This window comes from Lepidochelys olivacea (genome assembly GCF_965140295.1).
Source record: "Lepidochelys olivacea isolate rLepOli2 genome assembly, chromosome: 6".
NCBI lineage: Eukaryota > Metazoa > Chordata > Testudines > Cheloniidae > Lepidochelys > Lepidochelys olivacea.
Window position 1 is genome coordinate 82,477,599 of NC_140416.1, and position 15,618 is coordinate 82,493,216.

Genomic DNA, 15,618 nt, shown 5'->3' on the forward strand with positions numbered 1-15,618 from the left:
GTGAATGCCTGCCTTCCCGGATGTTTATCACAAGCTATAAGTCATGAGGGAGCTTTGGTAGAAGTCCCATGTTAAAATACTGGCAGTTTATCATTGGCTTTTAGGTAAGCAAATTTTGGGTGCCAGACCATAAGATAGGTTAGGTAGGTCACTTTTTTGGTTGTAAAAATGTAAACTGAATTGTAATGTTGAAGTTACTACTCTAGAGATGTAAGTACTAATAGTGTATTGTTTGTGGTCTGTTTTCTGTAGGTAATTTCCTGATCTGATTTGGATGAAAGCGGCAGAACAGCTCTTAGTTCTTAGGAAGTTCACATCGCTGCTCCCCATTTTTATAGCACATATTTATGATAAACCTTAAACAGCCTCAGCCGTTGAGCAGGCACAATAAAGTACAGAACCGTCAAGTCTTTTTCCTGGGAAGAGAGATGCTCCTTCACCCTTTGTATTAATAGTTTGGTAGTTTAAAATATTTCTTTCTTTGGTGATTGAAGGATTTTGCTATTTTTGTTTTAATGAGAGTCTTAAAAGCTCCCTTGTGACCTTTATTCAAAAACTTTCACCGCTTGACACCCCTTAAGACTTTTACTGTAAACTTCCTCACACAAACTTCACTTCCCACTAGATCTCTCCTGGGGAGTGTTCCCAGTATATGCATTCTCCTTATCATGGCTTTCTTCCTTCCCACTAGCTTCTTGGGTTTGCAGACTTTGGGGAAATACCACATGTTTTGGCCTGTTCCAAGGCACCAACAGCTGTTTACTGTCATCTTCCATCTTCTGAACAGGGAACATGTTAAATGTTTCCATTTTACTACCACTTCTCCATCTGCAATACCAGTGGATCCCAAAGCAACTCATATGCTGTCTACTAAGACCAGATCTGAAGGTAGAAATGGAGAGGAGAGGGGGGGCAAAGACAGAACAGACACCTCTTCTCCTCATCCGTTTTCCCTGTTCTCTGCTGGAGCTGCCAAGAGGAGATCAAAGAATCAAGAGGATCTGCTCATGATATCTAAAAAGAATGGTATCCGGCCACCAGAAAAACCTTTGAGTGTGGCGGAATGGGAAGAGCTGAGGGGAGAATTTAAGGGAATTAGCAAGTTTGAAGATGTAATGCTAGAGCAAATGATCAAATGCAACAGCTCCATAGATGTGGCCAAGTCCTTGTTGTCTATGGTGGCAATGAGAAAAGGTGACATCAGTTATAATTTATTGGTCAAGTACCTGGCTCTGTGTGTCCGGCAGGAGCTGATGGCAGAAGTTTGTGATGTCTATGATATATTGAAAGTCAGATTTAAGACTTTAGAAACGGGGGCCTACAGCCTTCTGATCAAGGGGCTGAATGGTTCCGATCGGTGGAGAGAGGCCTTCTTGCTACTGGAAGAGATAAAAAAAGTCATGACCCCGTCAAAAGGGAACTATGGAAATTGTATCAAAGGGGCTCTCAATAACCAAGAAATAAACTTGGCATGTGAACTGTATCATGAAATGCTGGCTAAGGATTTGATACCAAACTTGGATACGCTGCAAGTCTTTTTTGATACTGGCAAATGTGTGAAGGATAATCAGTTAAAAAGTGAACTCTTAGGAATTCTCTTGTATCTGAGAGAAAATCAACTATATCCTGGAGAAGCTCTTATGCAAAGCATAAAGCTATGGTTTGAAAGGTAAATATTATTTCAAAAGCTGTTACTGGTTAATGGGAATTGACTCTGTGATCCATTAAGACCGTAGTCCAAAAGCCAGTGTAAATCCCTGAAACCTTTTATCATTTTATGTTGTTTTTTCTTTTTTTTTTTTTAAAAAAGCACTGTCATAATCTCTTTATTTCTACTGTAAGTAGAAAATTTTGCCAGGTCTGAATTTCCTATCACAATTTTTACCTTTTCATTTTGCATTTTTCGTATAGGGTATAGGTGTAGCATATTCTGATGAGTCCCACATTTTTGTCTTCACCAGTTCTCATCCTTGGTTTGTTATGTTTAATAGCAAATACTGAACGTTGATGAGTGTCAGAATTGCCTCTGATGTACTAGGGGAGAGAAGTGGTAAATTGTACAAAATTGAGACAGTTTTCCTCTCTGGTACAAGAAAACAGCAAATGCCATGAGAAAACAAATTCTGGCTCATTCCTTCTAATATGTGTTAGCTCAGAGGGTAACCAGAGTAATTTCAGTAGAAGGCCCTGAAGTCAGCAGATGTTAGTACACAAGAATGAGATCTGTACACACAAGAATGAGATCTGTTGAATAAGAAAGTGCTGTTTTTGCATAATTGCTTCTCAGAGCAGAACTGTAATTTAAAAAAAAAATCTTGTTAGTGGGAATAAAAGAGGACAGCCTCATCATATTTTGGTCAGGGGGAAAGCCTGCTCATGTACAGAGTTGAGTTGATGGGAGGAAGGGTAATAGGGTTTCCTGTTTTCTCTTATCTTTCAAGACAGGTAAAGAACCTCATATATCATTGTGGCCAATGCAGTGTAGTGATGTGTGTGTTGGCACTGTGATGATGCAGTGTCAAAAGGTCCCAATGCAAGCATTGCAGAGTCAAGTTGCAGTGACTTTGTGTGGGATCCATAAAGAGACTTAGGCCTTGTAATGCTTAGTGTCACAGTGCCTCATATCTAGGCACAGGAACAACGTGGTGATCCACGAAACCGAGTTATTTGCCTAGGCTCCCTATTCAGTGAATGGGGAGAGATGGTCACCTAAGAAGTGCAATCCATAAAAGCCAGCACTGGACGGAGGGCTAGTCGACAATGGCAATGTTAAAGCACTGCTGCGGCAGCACTTTAATGTGGCTCGTGTGGTCGCGGCAGAGTGCTGGGAGACAGCTCTCCCAGCGTTCTAGAAAAACCACTTCCACGAGGGGCGTAGCTCCCAGCGCTAGGGCACTGTCTACACTGGCGCTTTACAGCACTGAAACTTGCTACACTCGGGGGTGTTTTTTCACACCTGAGCAAGAATGTTGCAGTTCTGTAAAGTGTCACTGTAGACAAGCCCTTGATTAGCCAATTGGAGATGCTGATGACGGGGTGTGTGCTAAGCCCCACTCCTCTCTCAGAGAGAGGTTCCTAAATCTGGGCTGTAGGGAGGTGCCTATATCTGCTTAGTGATGCATGGATGGGAACCAGCTACCTTGAGTTAGTGGGTTTAGGTGCCTAAGCCTTTTTTTTTTTTTTTTTAATTAATTAGGCACCTGCCTCACTACATGCAAACTGGCCAGAGGAAGTGGTGCTGGTTCCCATGCCCACTTTATAACTTTTAGTCCAGCGGTTAGCACAGTTGCCTGGGATATGGAAGACCCAGGTTCAATTCCCCACTCTCTGCCAGAGGGGAAGAAAGGATTTGAAGAGCAGATCTGCTTTTCAGGACGGTGCTGTAACCTGTAAGCTATTGGGTATTCTGATGCGGGGCTAACTCAAACTCTCCTAAAAGAAAAGGAGTGCTTGTGGCACCTTAGAGACTAACCAATTTATTTGAGCATAAGCTTTCGGGAGCTACAGCTCACTGTAGCTCCCGAAAGCTTATGCTCAAATAAATTGGTTAGTCTCTAAGGTGCCACAAGTACTCCTTTTCTTTTTGCGAATACAGACTAACACGGCTGCTACTCTGAAACCTGTCAAACTCTCCTGTTGAAGCTGTTCCGCTGCAGATAAATCATGAAAGAGTCATTGGAGCAGAGGGACTGGACCAAAGTATTCCACCTCTGGGGGGTTTGTGCTTTAACCATTGGACTGCAGAGTTTTTGTTCTCTGTCTCTGTCTGGCCCAAGGCCTGTTCCACTGCGGATAAATGCTTAAGTAGTCATATGCAGGGTGTTGCACATAAGCAGGTATAACAGATGAGCCTTCATATAATTTCTCCTTATATGTAAACAGTTATTATTTTTATTTCTAGATGCAGACCAGAAAAAAAATCTTTTGGCTGTACTGTAGTTAAAAAAAATGATGACACAGAAGTCTAACATTATTTATATTCTATATATTTTTGTTTTTAGTATTCCAGGAGAGAACTGGGAAGGACGCTTAACTACCATTAAAAATAGGTAAATACAATATTTTATGTAAAAAATAAATAATGTGTTTGGTTTTTTTTGCCATGAACTTTACTTTGATAAAACAAAGCAAAAGGACTATTGCTATTCTGTCATTTCAAATTTCTTTTTGAAATAAATTCTTTGATCATAATTTCTAACATACACTTTTTGGCGGGTGTACAGGACTTCTCAAACCCCTGAGGTGATGCCATGGATCTGCAATCCCACCCCGACAGTGCCCTTAGGAAGACTCTGAACCTGACAGTGTATGTGTCTGGTGATGGGTTTATTTATTTTGAGTTAACTTTCAGGCAGGGTTCAAAGACAGGTCTAGGGGTTGCTCTTAGCTGGGAGCTAATTAGGGCCTGCATCTTAAAGAGGGTCTGGGATATACCTGTAGCAGGAGGAGAAAGCTATTTTGTTGACTATAGTGGGAAGGAAATGAGCTGCTCTGTTTGTAGGGCTGTTTGTTTATTTACTGACTGTAAACCTGTATGGGAGGTGGTTAGGAGCCAGAGACCCTTGCCAAAATTATTATTTTGGTTAGAGTAAACTGTCCCTATGTAATTGCTCAGAACCTGGCCCTACCACAGAGATTTGCACACAAAAAAATGTTAATTTGCAGTATGGACAAAATCAAGGAATTGCAAAGTATTTTCCTTCATAGACAATTTAGATACATATTTCTTCAAAATATAATATACAAATATTTGTAACTTTGTGAATGTGTCTTACATATTGTCAGTCTAATTTGAAGGCCAGATTTGTCTTTCATGTGTATTGGAATTGTGTCAAAGATAGGAACATCTTTGAGTTATATGCTGCTTAGGGTTTGTAATGAAAATAGAGTGTACAGGTGCTAACTCTTTAACATTTCTCTTAGCTTTTCTTAAATGTGAGTATGTATTGCATCTGCTGCTACTGAAGTCGGGGCGGGGGGGAGGGGAGGAAACATTGACTGCTGTGGGAGCAGGAGTGGGCTGCTGTAAAGTCTGATTTTCAGCATACAGGCTGCTTGTTTTCTTCCTCCTCCAGCTTCCTGGAGCTTGTAGCTTCTTCTAGTCCTGATAATCAGGAGCTTCAGACTTAGACACTTCTGACTATTAATTTTTCTTTGAGAGTTAGAAAGGCTGTTTGACTTCCCAAGGTCAGTTATGGAAAGCTCTAATTCTCTTCCACTTAGGGATTCCACATGGCAATTGGTATGCTGGATCCAAACATCAGCTTGTTAAGTCTGATGTTATCCCTACCACTCCAGAAAATAATTGAACAGTGCACCTAACTGTCAGGGAACGGTGTGTGTGGGAGAGAAAAAACGTTTTTTCCTAAACCATGCAGAGGTGTAATCAGCTTTCATTCCTGAGGGGAATGTATGCTACTTTTACCCTGCAGGACCCTGCATCCAACTGTGTGCTAAAAACAATGTTACCCTGAATAGTCACTGAAATTTACCTCATAGGAGGTTCGTTGGTTATGCTGCTCTTAGAACACCTACTCAGCAGGCTTTGGCTCTTGGGGAAACAATGTTATGAATTTGTTAAACAAAGCATAATGTGACTTTACTTTATTCTACGATTAGATCTTTCTAACTAATATAAAGTGATACTGGAAAAAGATTCAAGGTTTAAATATGCCAGCTGTAACAAAGTCTGTAAATGATAACTTTAATAATTTTGGTGGAGTCTCAATAATTTTTGGGGTCTTTCTTGTGGGCTCTTAAATTGTGGAGTTTTAACAAGGTCGTTCTAATTTTTGCCTGTTGTATTTAGAATTATTTATCAGGAGTTTAGATTATTTAAATAGCCAGACATCTGATTAATACAGATGTGTGGCTTGGGCCTGTGATAGCAACCAGTGGGTTGAGTATGTGGAATGTATTAAAAGTTGCTCATTGTTAGTGTGTGAAGTCAGCAAATACACTGTCCACACAGTAATTTATGCAATCTTGGAATATTTTTTGCTTATGGTCTGTGTTTTGATATAGACCAGAAGTCTGGTTGTTGTGCCAATTAGGTATTTGTGGTTGTGTTGGGTAAGAAATATACTTCGGCTCACTCTTCGCTTTTCTCTGTGCAAAAATCAGGGGAGAATGACTTGCTGTTTCTTAACATTTAAAGCTCAAAATCTATGGCAGTGTTCTAGGACTATGCAGATCAGAACTTCACACATTGATTGATGTAAAAAAGAATGATCCCTCCTTCAGTTCAAAGCATGCACAGCTGGATGAATGTAAGCCTCTGAACAGAGCATCGTAGAGGGGAAAATGTGAAACATCAACATTCTACTTTGCATCTATGAAAAGACCTAAGTGAGAGGAGGCAAGGAAAAATCCTTTTGTCTGGCAGCCTGGAACAACCAAAGAACTGTTCAGGATAAATGACATTTTATGTACTGCCTACTGGACAACCTGCTGACTTGTACTTAAAAATCCTGGAGACAGTGGTTGGCATGTGCAATCTGAGGATGAAAACAGGTCTTCTACCTCATATTTTTTGTAAAAGCCCTCAAAGTTTTCAGGGAGAGATCAGACACGATTAGCTTAGTTCCCCCTGTACTTACCTGGCCAAGCAACACTAAAGGGGGAATTAAGCAAAAAAAAAAGCTGATCCTTTGTTTCTTTATCCACTGCCACCTTTTACCAAAAAAGCTAAGGTTGGAATTGGTTGTAATTTTCATCCACAATCAGACATATAAGTTAGGTGGTTCACCAAGGATTTTTAAGAGTGTTAGATCATTAGTTTGTCTTTGAGGCAGGGATAGGCAACACAACTTAATTAAAAAACAACGTCAACAAAAACCTCATTCTGATCTCAAAGAAATTGGGGCAATCACATTTTAGTTGGGCAAATTAACTTGAGATCCGGGGTGTTCTTGTACATGGGGCATGGCTACACTTGCAGATGTAGAGTGCTTTTGAATTAAACCCGCCTTCGGAAAGCGCTGCAGTCTGTCCACATTTTCAGCACTTGCAGCAGCATTGGGAGCGGTGCATTATGGGCAGCTATCCCACAGAGTACCTCTTCCCATTCTGGCGCTGTGGCTTGTGGGAAGGGGGTGTAGGGGTGGGGCATTCTGGGTCCTGTCCCAACGCCCCGTGATGCATTGGTTCATATCCCAGAAATCCCTGTGCTTCTGTCCACATTTGGTGCCATCTTTCAACATTTTTTGTACTGCGTGCTCTGTCTTCCCTTTCGGTCTGCGGGAATGGAGCCCAAACTGCTGAGGAGTATGTTGATGAGTCTCGCAACACGTCCCGTTTGGCAGGCGAGTTATTCCTTATGAGCCAAAGTGACAGTGAGGGCTCCGATGATATTGACTTGAGGAACGCATATGACACAAGTTTGTTTGTGGCATTCACGGACATGCTTACCACTGTGGAATGCTGCTTTTGGGCTTGGGAAACAAGCACTGAGTGGTGGGATCACATCGTCTTGCAAGTCTGGGATAATGAGCAGTGGCTGCAGAACTTTTGGATGAGAAAAGCCACTTTCATGGGACTGTGTGAGGAGCTCGCCCCCACCCTGCGGTGCAAGGACACGAGATTGAGAGCTGCCCTGACGGTGGAGAAGCGGATGGCTATTGCAGTCTGGAAGCTGGAAACTCCAGACAGCTACTGATCGTTTGCTTACCAGTTTGGAGTGGGAAAGTCGACTGTTGGAATCGTGTTGATGTAAGTTTGCAGGGCCATTAACTGCATCCTGCTCAGAAGAAACATGACTCTGGGTAACATGCATGACATTGTGGATGGCTTTGCACAAATGGGTTTCCCTACCTGCGGAGGTGCGATAGATGGCACACACATTCCAATTCTGGCACCAGCCCACCTAGCCTCCGAGTACGTTAATCGGAAGGGATATTTCTCTATGGTTCTCCAGGCGCTTGTGGATCACCATGGATGTTTCATTGACGTTAACGCAGGCTGGCCCGGAAAGGTGCATGATGCACGCATCTTTCGGAACACTGGCCTATTCAGGAAGCTGTAAGCCGGGACTTTTTTCCCAGATTAGAAGATCACCGTAGGGGAAGTTGAAATGCCCACTGTGATCCTTGGAGACCCCGCTTACCCTTTAATGCCGTGGCTCCTAAAACCCTACACAGGGAGCCTTGAGAGCAGCAAGGAGCGGTTCAACAACAGGCTGAGCCGGTGCAGAATGACTGTGGAGTGTGCTTTTGGCTGTTTAAAGGGCTGTTGGCGCTGTCTGTATGGGAAGCTGGACCTGGCCGATGACAGCATCCCTGTGATTATATCCGCTTGCTGTACCCTCCATAACATTTGTGAAGAGAAGGGTGAACGATTCACTCAGGCATGGAACTCAGAGGTTCAACACCTGGAGGCTGAATTTGAACAGCCAGAGAGCAGGGCTATTAGAGGGGCCCAATGTGGGGCTGCAAGGATTAGGGATGCCTTGAGGGAGCAATTTGAGGCAGAAAGCCACCAGTAATGCCCTGTGCGGTAGTGAAGTGTAGTGGTTCCAATGTTAATAGGAATCTGTGTTTGCTACGTTGGCTTACAGTGCCGGTTTCTTTCCTAGGCTAAGGTATCTTCTACTTTATGCAATAATAAAGAATGTTTTCAAAGCCAAAAAATCCATTTATTGAAAAGAAACATAGCTACTTGGGAAACAGAAAGGGCAAGGGGGTGGGGTGGGGAACAACAAAGATGATTAAAGGGATGGAATGCAAGCCATCTGAGCAAAGGCTGAAGGAACTACGTATGTTTAGTTTGAAAAAGAGGAGATTGGGGCAACCTTCAAATATTTGAAAGGCTACCATAAAAAAAGATGGAGAAAAGTTGTTCTCTTGCCACTGAGGGCAGGACAAGAGGCAATGGGTTCAAATGACAGCATAGCAGATTTAGCTTAAATCTCTTGAAAAAACTTCATAACTGTAAGAATGGTAGGACAATGGAACAGACTGCGTAAGGAGATTGTGAAAGCTCCTTCACTGGAGGTTTTCAAAAGGAGGCTGAATAGTCATCTGTCTTGGATGATTTAGACCCAACAAATCTTGCGTCTTGGCAGAGGTAATGACCCTTGCGATCCCTTCTAACCCTCTGATTCTTTGCCTGGAACATGCTTTACATGATACATCTCTAATGGATTTGGAGCTGCTCAGTATTTAATTTATAAATAGTGTAGGTTGACCTGGTTATTGGGATGTTTACTGTCTGAATATATCAGTTTAGTTTAATAGGGGGTAGCTGGCAAAATGGGATCTTTGCAGTGCCTTCCACATCTACACTGCTACATTGAGCAGTGCAGTGTCTCACTGCCTCCTCTCTGCTGCCTCCTTCCTGCCAGAGCCTTTCCTTAGTGAAAGGCTCCTGCTGTGAGGAGTTGCCAGAATCTTTTCCTGATGCTTCCCACCCTGCCAGAGTCTCACCCCTGCACAGTCCAGGGCAGCAGGTTTGTATAACTTTTGGTGGTGCCCAGAACGGGTCCAAGTCCCGCCCCCACACCTGCCTTGTAAGCCAATATATATTTTTTAAAATAATGTAAAAATGGCATGGAAACAGTAAGCATTTTAACAGTTGCCCTATATTGCACAATGTGGGGGGCTGTGGGCTCTGGCTGAGGGTGCAGGCTCTGGGGTGGGGCTGAGGATGAGGGGTGTGGGAGGGGCTCAGGGCTAGGGCAGAGAGTTGGGGTATGGGGCGATGAGAGCACTGGCTGGGGATGTGGGCTGTGGGAGGGGCTCAGGGCTAGGGCAGAGGGTTGGGGTGAGGAGGGGTGAGGGCTCTGGCTGGGGGTGTGAGCTCTGGGGTGGGGCTGGGGATGAGGACCCCAGGATGCAAGCAGGCTACCCTGGGGCCAGAGCCAGGGAGGAGGGCTCCACAGTCCCCCCCAGCCCTCTCCCCACTGGCAGCAGAGAGCTCTCTCCCGCCTCTTCCCTTCCCCCACCCCCAGCAGCAGCACACTCACCCGGCACTGTCATTGCACATGCTCCTAGGGGCTGGGCGCCTCTCAGGTCCAGGAAGCCCCCTCACCTCCTCTGTGGTGGGTGCCGGGGAGGTGGGGGAGAGGGAGGGCTGCCATCACGTGTGCGCCTCCTCAGCCTGCTATCAGCGCCACTTCCTTTTGTAGTTGGCAGCAGCGGGCAAGGGAGTGCAGTGCGGAGCTGCAGGGGGCAGCCGCCCAGGGCGCAGGCAGGCACGCTCCGGGGGAGGTGGGCGGGGCATGGGGACACTCCCGGGGAGGCGCGTGGGCTGGCAGGCAGGGCCAGGAGAGAGACCTGGCTCCAAACATTGATGGAGCCGGGCCCTGAATTTTCTGGAGCCCATATAATTCGCTGCCCCTGTGCACAGTTAAAAGTTCCAGCAGTGGGGAAAGACTATGTCAAAGCGGGAGTCAGCATGGAAAGGCTCAGGTAGCTCAGTCAATGCTTTAGTCAATTTTAGGTTATTTCTGTGATCCCCTCTGTAGTATCTGATCATTTTGAGTTTTTAATGTATTTTGTCTTTGCAACACACTTATGAGGCAGAAAAGTACAGATGGGGATAACTGAGACAGAGAAAGACTAAATGTATTTTCCAAGGTCACGGAGGAAGTTTGTGGTAGTGCTTGTAATTGAATGCTGTTCTCCCAAGCCACAGCGTAGGGCTGTAATCACTGGACCATCTTTCCTCTCCCTTTGCTACTAGGACCTCTGGCACAGAAATTGACCCCTAAATGTCCCCAAGGATCTGATCCAGAACCCACTGAAGTCAGTTGGAGTATTTCCATTGATTTCCATAGGTTTTGGATCTGGCCCAAACTGGGCACAAGTCGTTTTCTGATTACTTATTTATTTTTTGTTTGCACAGAAAGAGGCATGCATAGTCAGTTAATAAATGAAAGTGAATTTTAACATATGGATCTTTTACGATTCTTATTCACACACATGCATACTTTGTTTGTGGTTTTATTACCGTTACAGTGGAAAATGTCCAGTTTGTAACCAAAACCTGGAATCTATTAATCTGAGCCAAGAAGAGTACAATGCACTCAAGGAAAAAATAATGAAAGATGTGATCCAGGGAACTGATACATTCAGGAAGACGACTCCTCAGGTAGGTCTCAAGGGCCTTCAGGTTTATTGACTGGAGAGTCAGAAGTGACTAATGTTTAATAGGTCTAAGAGCCATAATAATTTTTTTAACACTTAATTTTATATTAAGGATTTTTTTTAAAAGTTGTGTCATGCTAATACTATACATTTTCACTGATTGATTTATAGTAAAATGTATTTGAGAATTCATTTCGACATTCTGCTTATAATCATATACATTTATTCTTAATCTCACTTATGATTTTGGTCCTTCAATTCCTTCAGTATATCTTTAATTTTTGTCTTAATCAGTAAGAAACTCACAAATATTTTAATAACCTGCCTACATTTTCTCCACAATTTAATAACATGAATCCAAGTGCTGAACTCTCCATTTCTCCCTTCACCCTCATAATTTTTCACATCTTTCTAGTTGGTCATTTGAGGAGAGGATACGTGGACTAGAACGATTACATTTTTAGTAGTAAATGTTAATAAATGTCAATTTTTCCCCATCCAAAAACCAGTGGAAAATATTCCATGATTCATGAATGAAATTTTCAATGGAGAAAAGTTTAAAAATACCTAGGTTGTCCTAGCAAAAAAGGGAAGTCTCTGCCATCTCATTAAATATTGTTTATTTCTGAAGCTTATGTTTATTAAATCTTGAATGCTGGATTTTTCAATAGTGCAATAGTTTAAGTCAAAACTAGGAAAAATATTTTAAAATAAACATCAATATTACCTGTCAAAATTCACAAGAAATTAACACTAACCTCGCAGTCCTAAATGTACATGGGCTATAGTAATATATCATCTGCAGTGGGAACATCTTGCTTTGAACAGGGATCACTGCATAAATACGAGTTAGAAATGGTACAATACGTACAAATCATGGTCAAATGCTCTTCTTACGTTTTCTTTTTTTGCTTTGCTTTGCAAGTCCTTACTCATCATTATGTGTTGACTTTAGCAAACAAGCAGCCTGGATACTTAATGGAGTTGAAAGATAAAAGACCGCTAGATGGAGCCAGTGCCACATCTGAGAAATTTTGTTTGCTGACATTTAATAGTAACAAGATCAAACCATTATGAGAATGCTGGGCTTTGCTGCTGGTAGTGCCAGAGTTCAGCTCCAACCTCTGTAGCAGATAGCTCTGGTGATCTTTAGGGAGTACAGCAGCTCCAGCTCTCTAGCACTCTTGCAGGTGAAGAAGCCCTACCAAACCCAGGAGAGTGGGGCATTATGGGGCCCATCACTGGAGGGCTATCCATGTCTCCACTTACTACTTCATTCCTGCTGTCTTTCCTGGCATCACCTAAATCTTTGCCTCCCCACTGTTCATGCACATCATCAGAAAGGTCAGGGGTGGCATCCTGATTCCCCACAATACACTTGTCAGATTGGCACTTCCCCTGCTGGTGTTCAACAGAGAATTTATTGTATAGAGAAGCCATATAAAGAGCTGGGCTGATTCTTCATCTCCTGTATTGGTCTCAGGGACAAGTTCCCCACCCCTGTCATCCTGCCCCCAAGAGCATGGAGGGAATGGAACTTGTCCCTAAACCCAGTATGCTGGCAAGAGCTGCTGGAAGAGGAGCTGAGCTGTTATCTACACACCTGTCACAGCTTCAGCTGTCAGTTCTCCCCTTCTCTTCTTCCTGTCCTTGCCAAGCCTCTTGTTGAATGGATTAGGGTGAAGCTGGAAGTACAGTTAACAGCTCAGCTAGGAAGCTTGTGCTCTCTGCTAGCAGTGTATAGATTGCCAGCTTTCTGTCATTCCATTCCATAGTGCCAAAAAGAAGGTCTGATAACTTTTCATATTTCAGATTTTAGACCTCTGATGATACCATGCACTAGATGTCAACAAGAAGAGTCTAGCTATATAAGTTCCATGATTACCTTACTTACTGTTTCTTCCCTATTTGTGTACAGAAAAAGCATTAGATGTTCGAAACTTTTAAAACACCTAATTCTAGGGTACCCATTGTCTCTGAACCCCATTGTTCAAGTATCTTCATATTTTTCCCACAAAGTTTATCCTGGCTTCAGATTTATCCTCCCAACTTTCAAACTGATCTGACTTCTTTTGTGAATTTTACAGGGGCTACAGAATCAGCTTTAAAAAAATGTAGCAGCAACCTTAATATTGTCAAATGGCTACTGCTGCTCCATAGTACTAAAATTTAAACAAGAATTGGGAAGAATTGTTGCATGGTAACATGAGCAATACCACCTATTTTTTAGAATTCCTCAGAGAAATCCTGGTAAAGTAACGGGTTTATATTTCTCTGATTCCTTAACTAGTTAAGCTAATTTATGAAGTTTGTTTGGGTATGTTTATGTTGGAGCTGGGAGATGCAATTTTCAGCTTGAGTAGATGTACCCAGCCAGCCCTGATCCAGCTAGCATGATAAAACCAGAAGTATAGCTGCAGCAGAATGATGGGCTGGCTGTCCTGAGTATGATCCCATCTGAGATCATGGAGCTAGCCCATCCCCTTACTCATGCTGCAGTGGCTACGCTTGTATTTTTAGCACAATAGCCCAATCAGAACTAGCACAGGTATGTCTGTTGGAGCAGGAAATTATACCTTGCAGCTCTGGTGTACAGCTCATACCCTTTGAGTCCCAGTTTGAGGCCTGTGGGGAATCAGGGTCTCTTTTGTCTCGTTAACCAGGTTACATCAATAGTACCTTACACCATGAGTGTTCCCTCTGGAGTCAGTGGAGCTACTGATGGGGCCCGGTGCTATTCCTTGGGAGGAAGGATATCCCTGTGCAGGCCTGGGAAATGGGGAATAAAAAATTGTTGGGGGTTAGACTAGATGACCCTTGGGACCCTTTCTAACCCTATGATTCTATTATCACGGTTCAGCTTCGAGTTTGGTTTAGTTGGTAACCTTCTTCCACTTGTTCTCCATGAATGCACAGCAGTTAGGGCCATATTCCCTATTTCCATTACCCACCCAGCTGGCTGCAGAACCATTTGGAGTATGTAGGAGAGGGAGAGCAGGTCACATATTGAACTACCCCCTGGCAGTGGGGGACCTAATTGAAAAGTGTGCTAGGCCCCGGATTTGCTTGAACTAGCCCCGATACCAGTACTGTAATCTGCATTGGGAACCATTGTTGTTTCTGTACTATCTTCATCTGTTGACTGCTAGTTGAAAATCTGTTCTATTGAATTTTCTATAGTGGTGAAGGCCTGCCAGTTGTTCTTACCATTGGCTAATAGAGGGAATACCACAGAGAATTGCAGGTTGATCATCTTTTCATTACTGTAGGCTGAGTAGGCCCTGGTCAAAATCCCGACATATCCTGACACTTAAAATCTCAATATCCCTCGAATACAACATTCATGTCATACATGTCTGTGTGTGCACTTGTACAACTTTTTGTGCCCATTCTTGGGTGGGTTAGTCCACTACTATTTCTCATGTGGAAGTTTAGGCTGCACAGATGTCCCATCTGCTTCCTCCATTGTGGAGAGGGGAGGAAATCAGGCCACGCTGAATTTCCAGAATTTTCCTCTTTTTGGGGGAGGTTTGGGCCACCTGGTCCCTGTATGTGGTTCTTTGCCTGGTTCTCCCTAAAACTGTCACCCCCTAAGGAACCAGAGGATCTTTGTGTCCCTAGTTGCTAGCGATGGGTGAGAGGATTGATAGGCAAGGGAGGAAATGGAAAGATTGTTGGGTTTATTTTTAGTCTATTTGTTTTGCCCTAGAGTGCTCTGCAGTTGTTGGCATGACTTATCCCTGCTTAAAGTAAAGCACTTCTTACTTGGTACTGACTTCAATCTAGAGTTCACTGTGAAAGCATTTGTCATCTTCCCTGCATTTATAATGACCTTCTCCCTAACCCCCAAAGTAACATGCCACTTTAGGACTACTTACAAAGCATCTATACCGTATTGAACTGAGTCTTTAGGGACAATGTATACATCATTGTGGAGAAAGAATTAGAGACTATATTCTCAGTTTAAAAAATAGTCTACTTGGCTTTAAATATTGAGTACAAGCGCTGGTATAGTGAAAATAGCCCTTGCTTGTAAAATACACTGTGGAGTAACTCAAATCTGCTTTATTCCCCTTTTCTCTCTTTCTTTATTCCCCTTTGCTGTTTGTACCTTTTGCTCATCCACTACTGCTCTTCTCTGACCTTCTCCCAATCCTGGTATTACTGGTGCAAATACTCCCTCCTTTTTTAATTGTCAAGACATATTGAACTGCCATCCTGTATCACACCACCGCCGTGATTTACTGTCTTATTATGAAACTCAGACAAGTTCAGAGAATAGGACACAGGCCTGGAAGGCAGGAAAACTCGGTTTTGTTTCTGATTCTGCTGTTAAGTTTTTGTGATCTTGCAGAAGTCAATTTATCTTTCTGTGTCTCAGTTTTTCCCACCTGCCTGATGGGCATAATGACACCTACTCATCTTTATAAAGTACTCAGAGATTTATGGTAGAAAAGAACTATATCAGGGCCAAGTATTGTTACTGCTGTTTTTTGTCTTATCTATATCTTTTGATATATTCCTTTTCTATTAT

General features: G+C 43.0%; 1 protein-coding gene across 2 annotated transcripts in view; it reads left to right on the forward strand.

The window, feature by feature from the left end:
- Positions 1–15,618, forward strand: part of PRORP (protein only RNase P catalytic subunit) — a 107,134-nt gene that overhangs the window by 1,163 nt on the left and 90,353 nt on the right. For both annotated transcript variants that reach the window (XM_084632004.1, XM_084632005.1), the window contains exons 2-4: positions 253–1,669; positions 4,002–4,049; positions 10,956–11,088. In XM_084632004.1, the coding sequence (XP_084488130.1) occupies positions 669–1,669; positions 4,002–4,049; positions 10,956–11,088 (1,182 nt within the window). In that variant the 5' untranslated portion in view covers positions 253–668. The remainder of the gene's footprint in view (positions 1–252; positions 1,670–4,001; positions 4,050–10,955; positions 11,089–15,618) is intronic.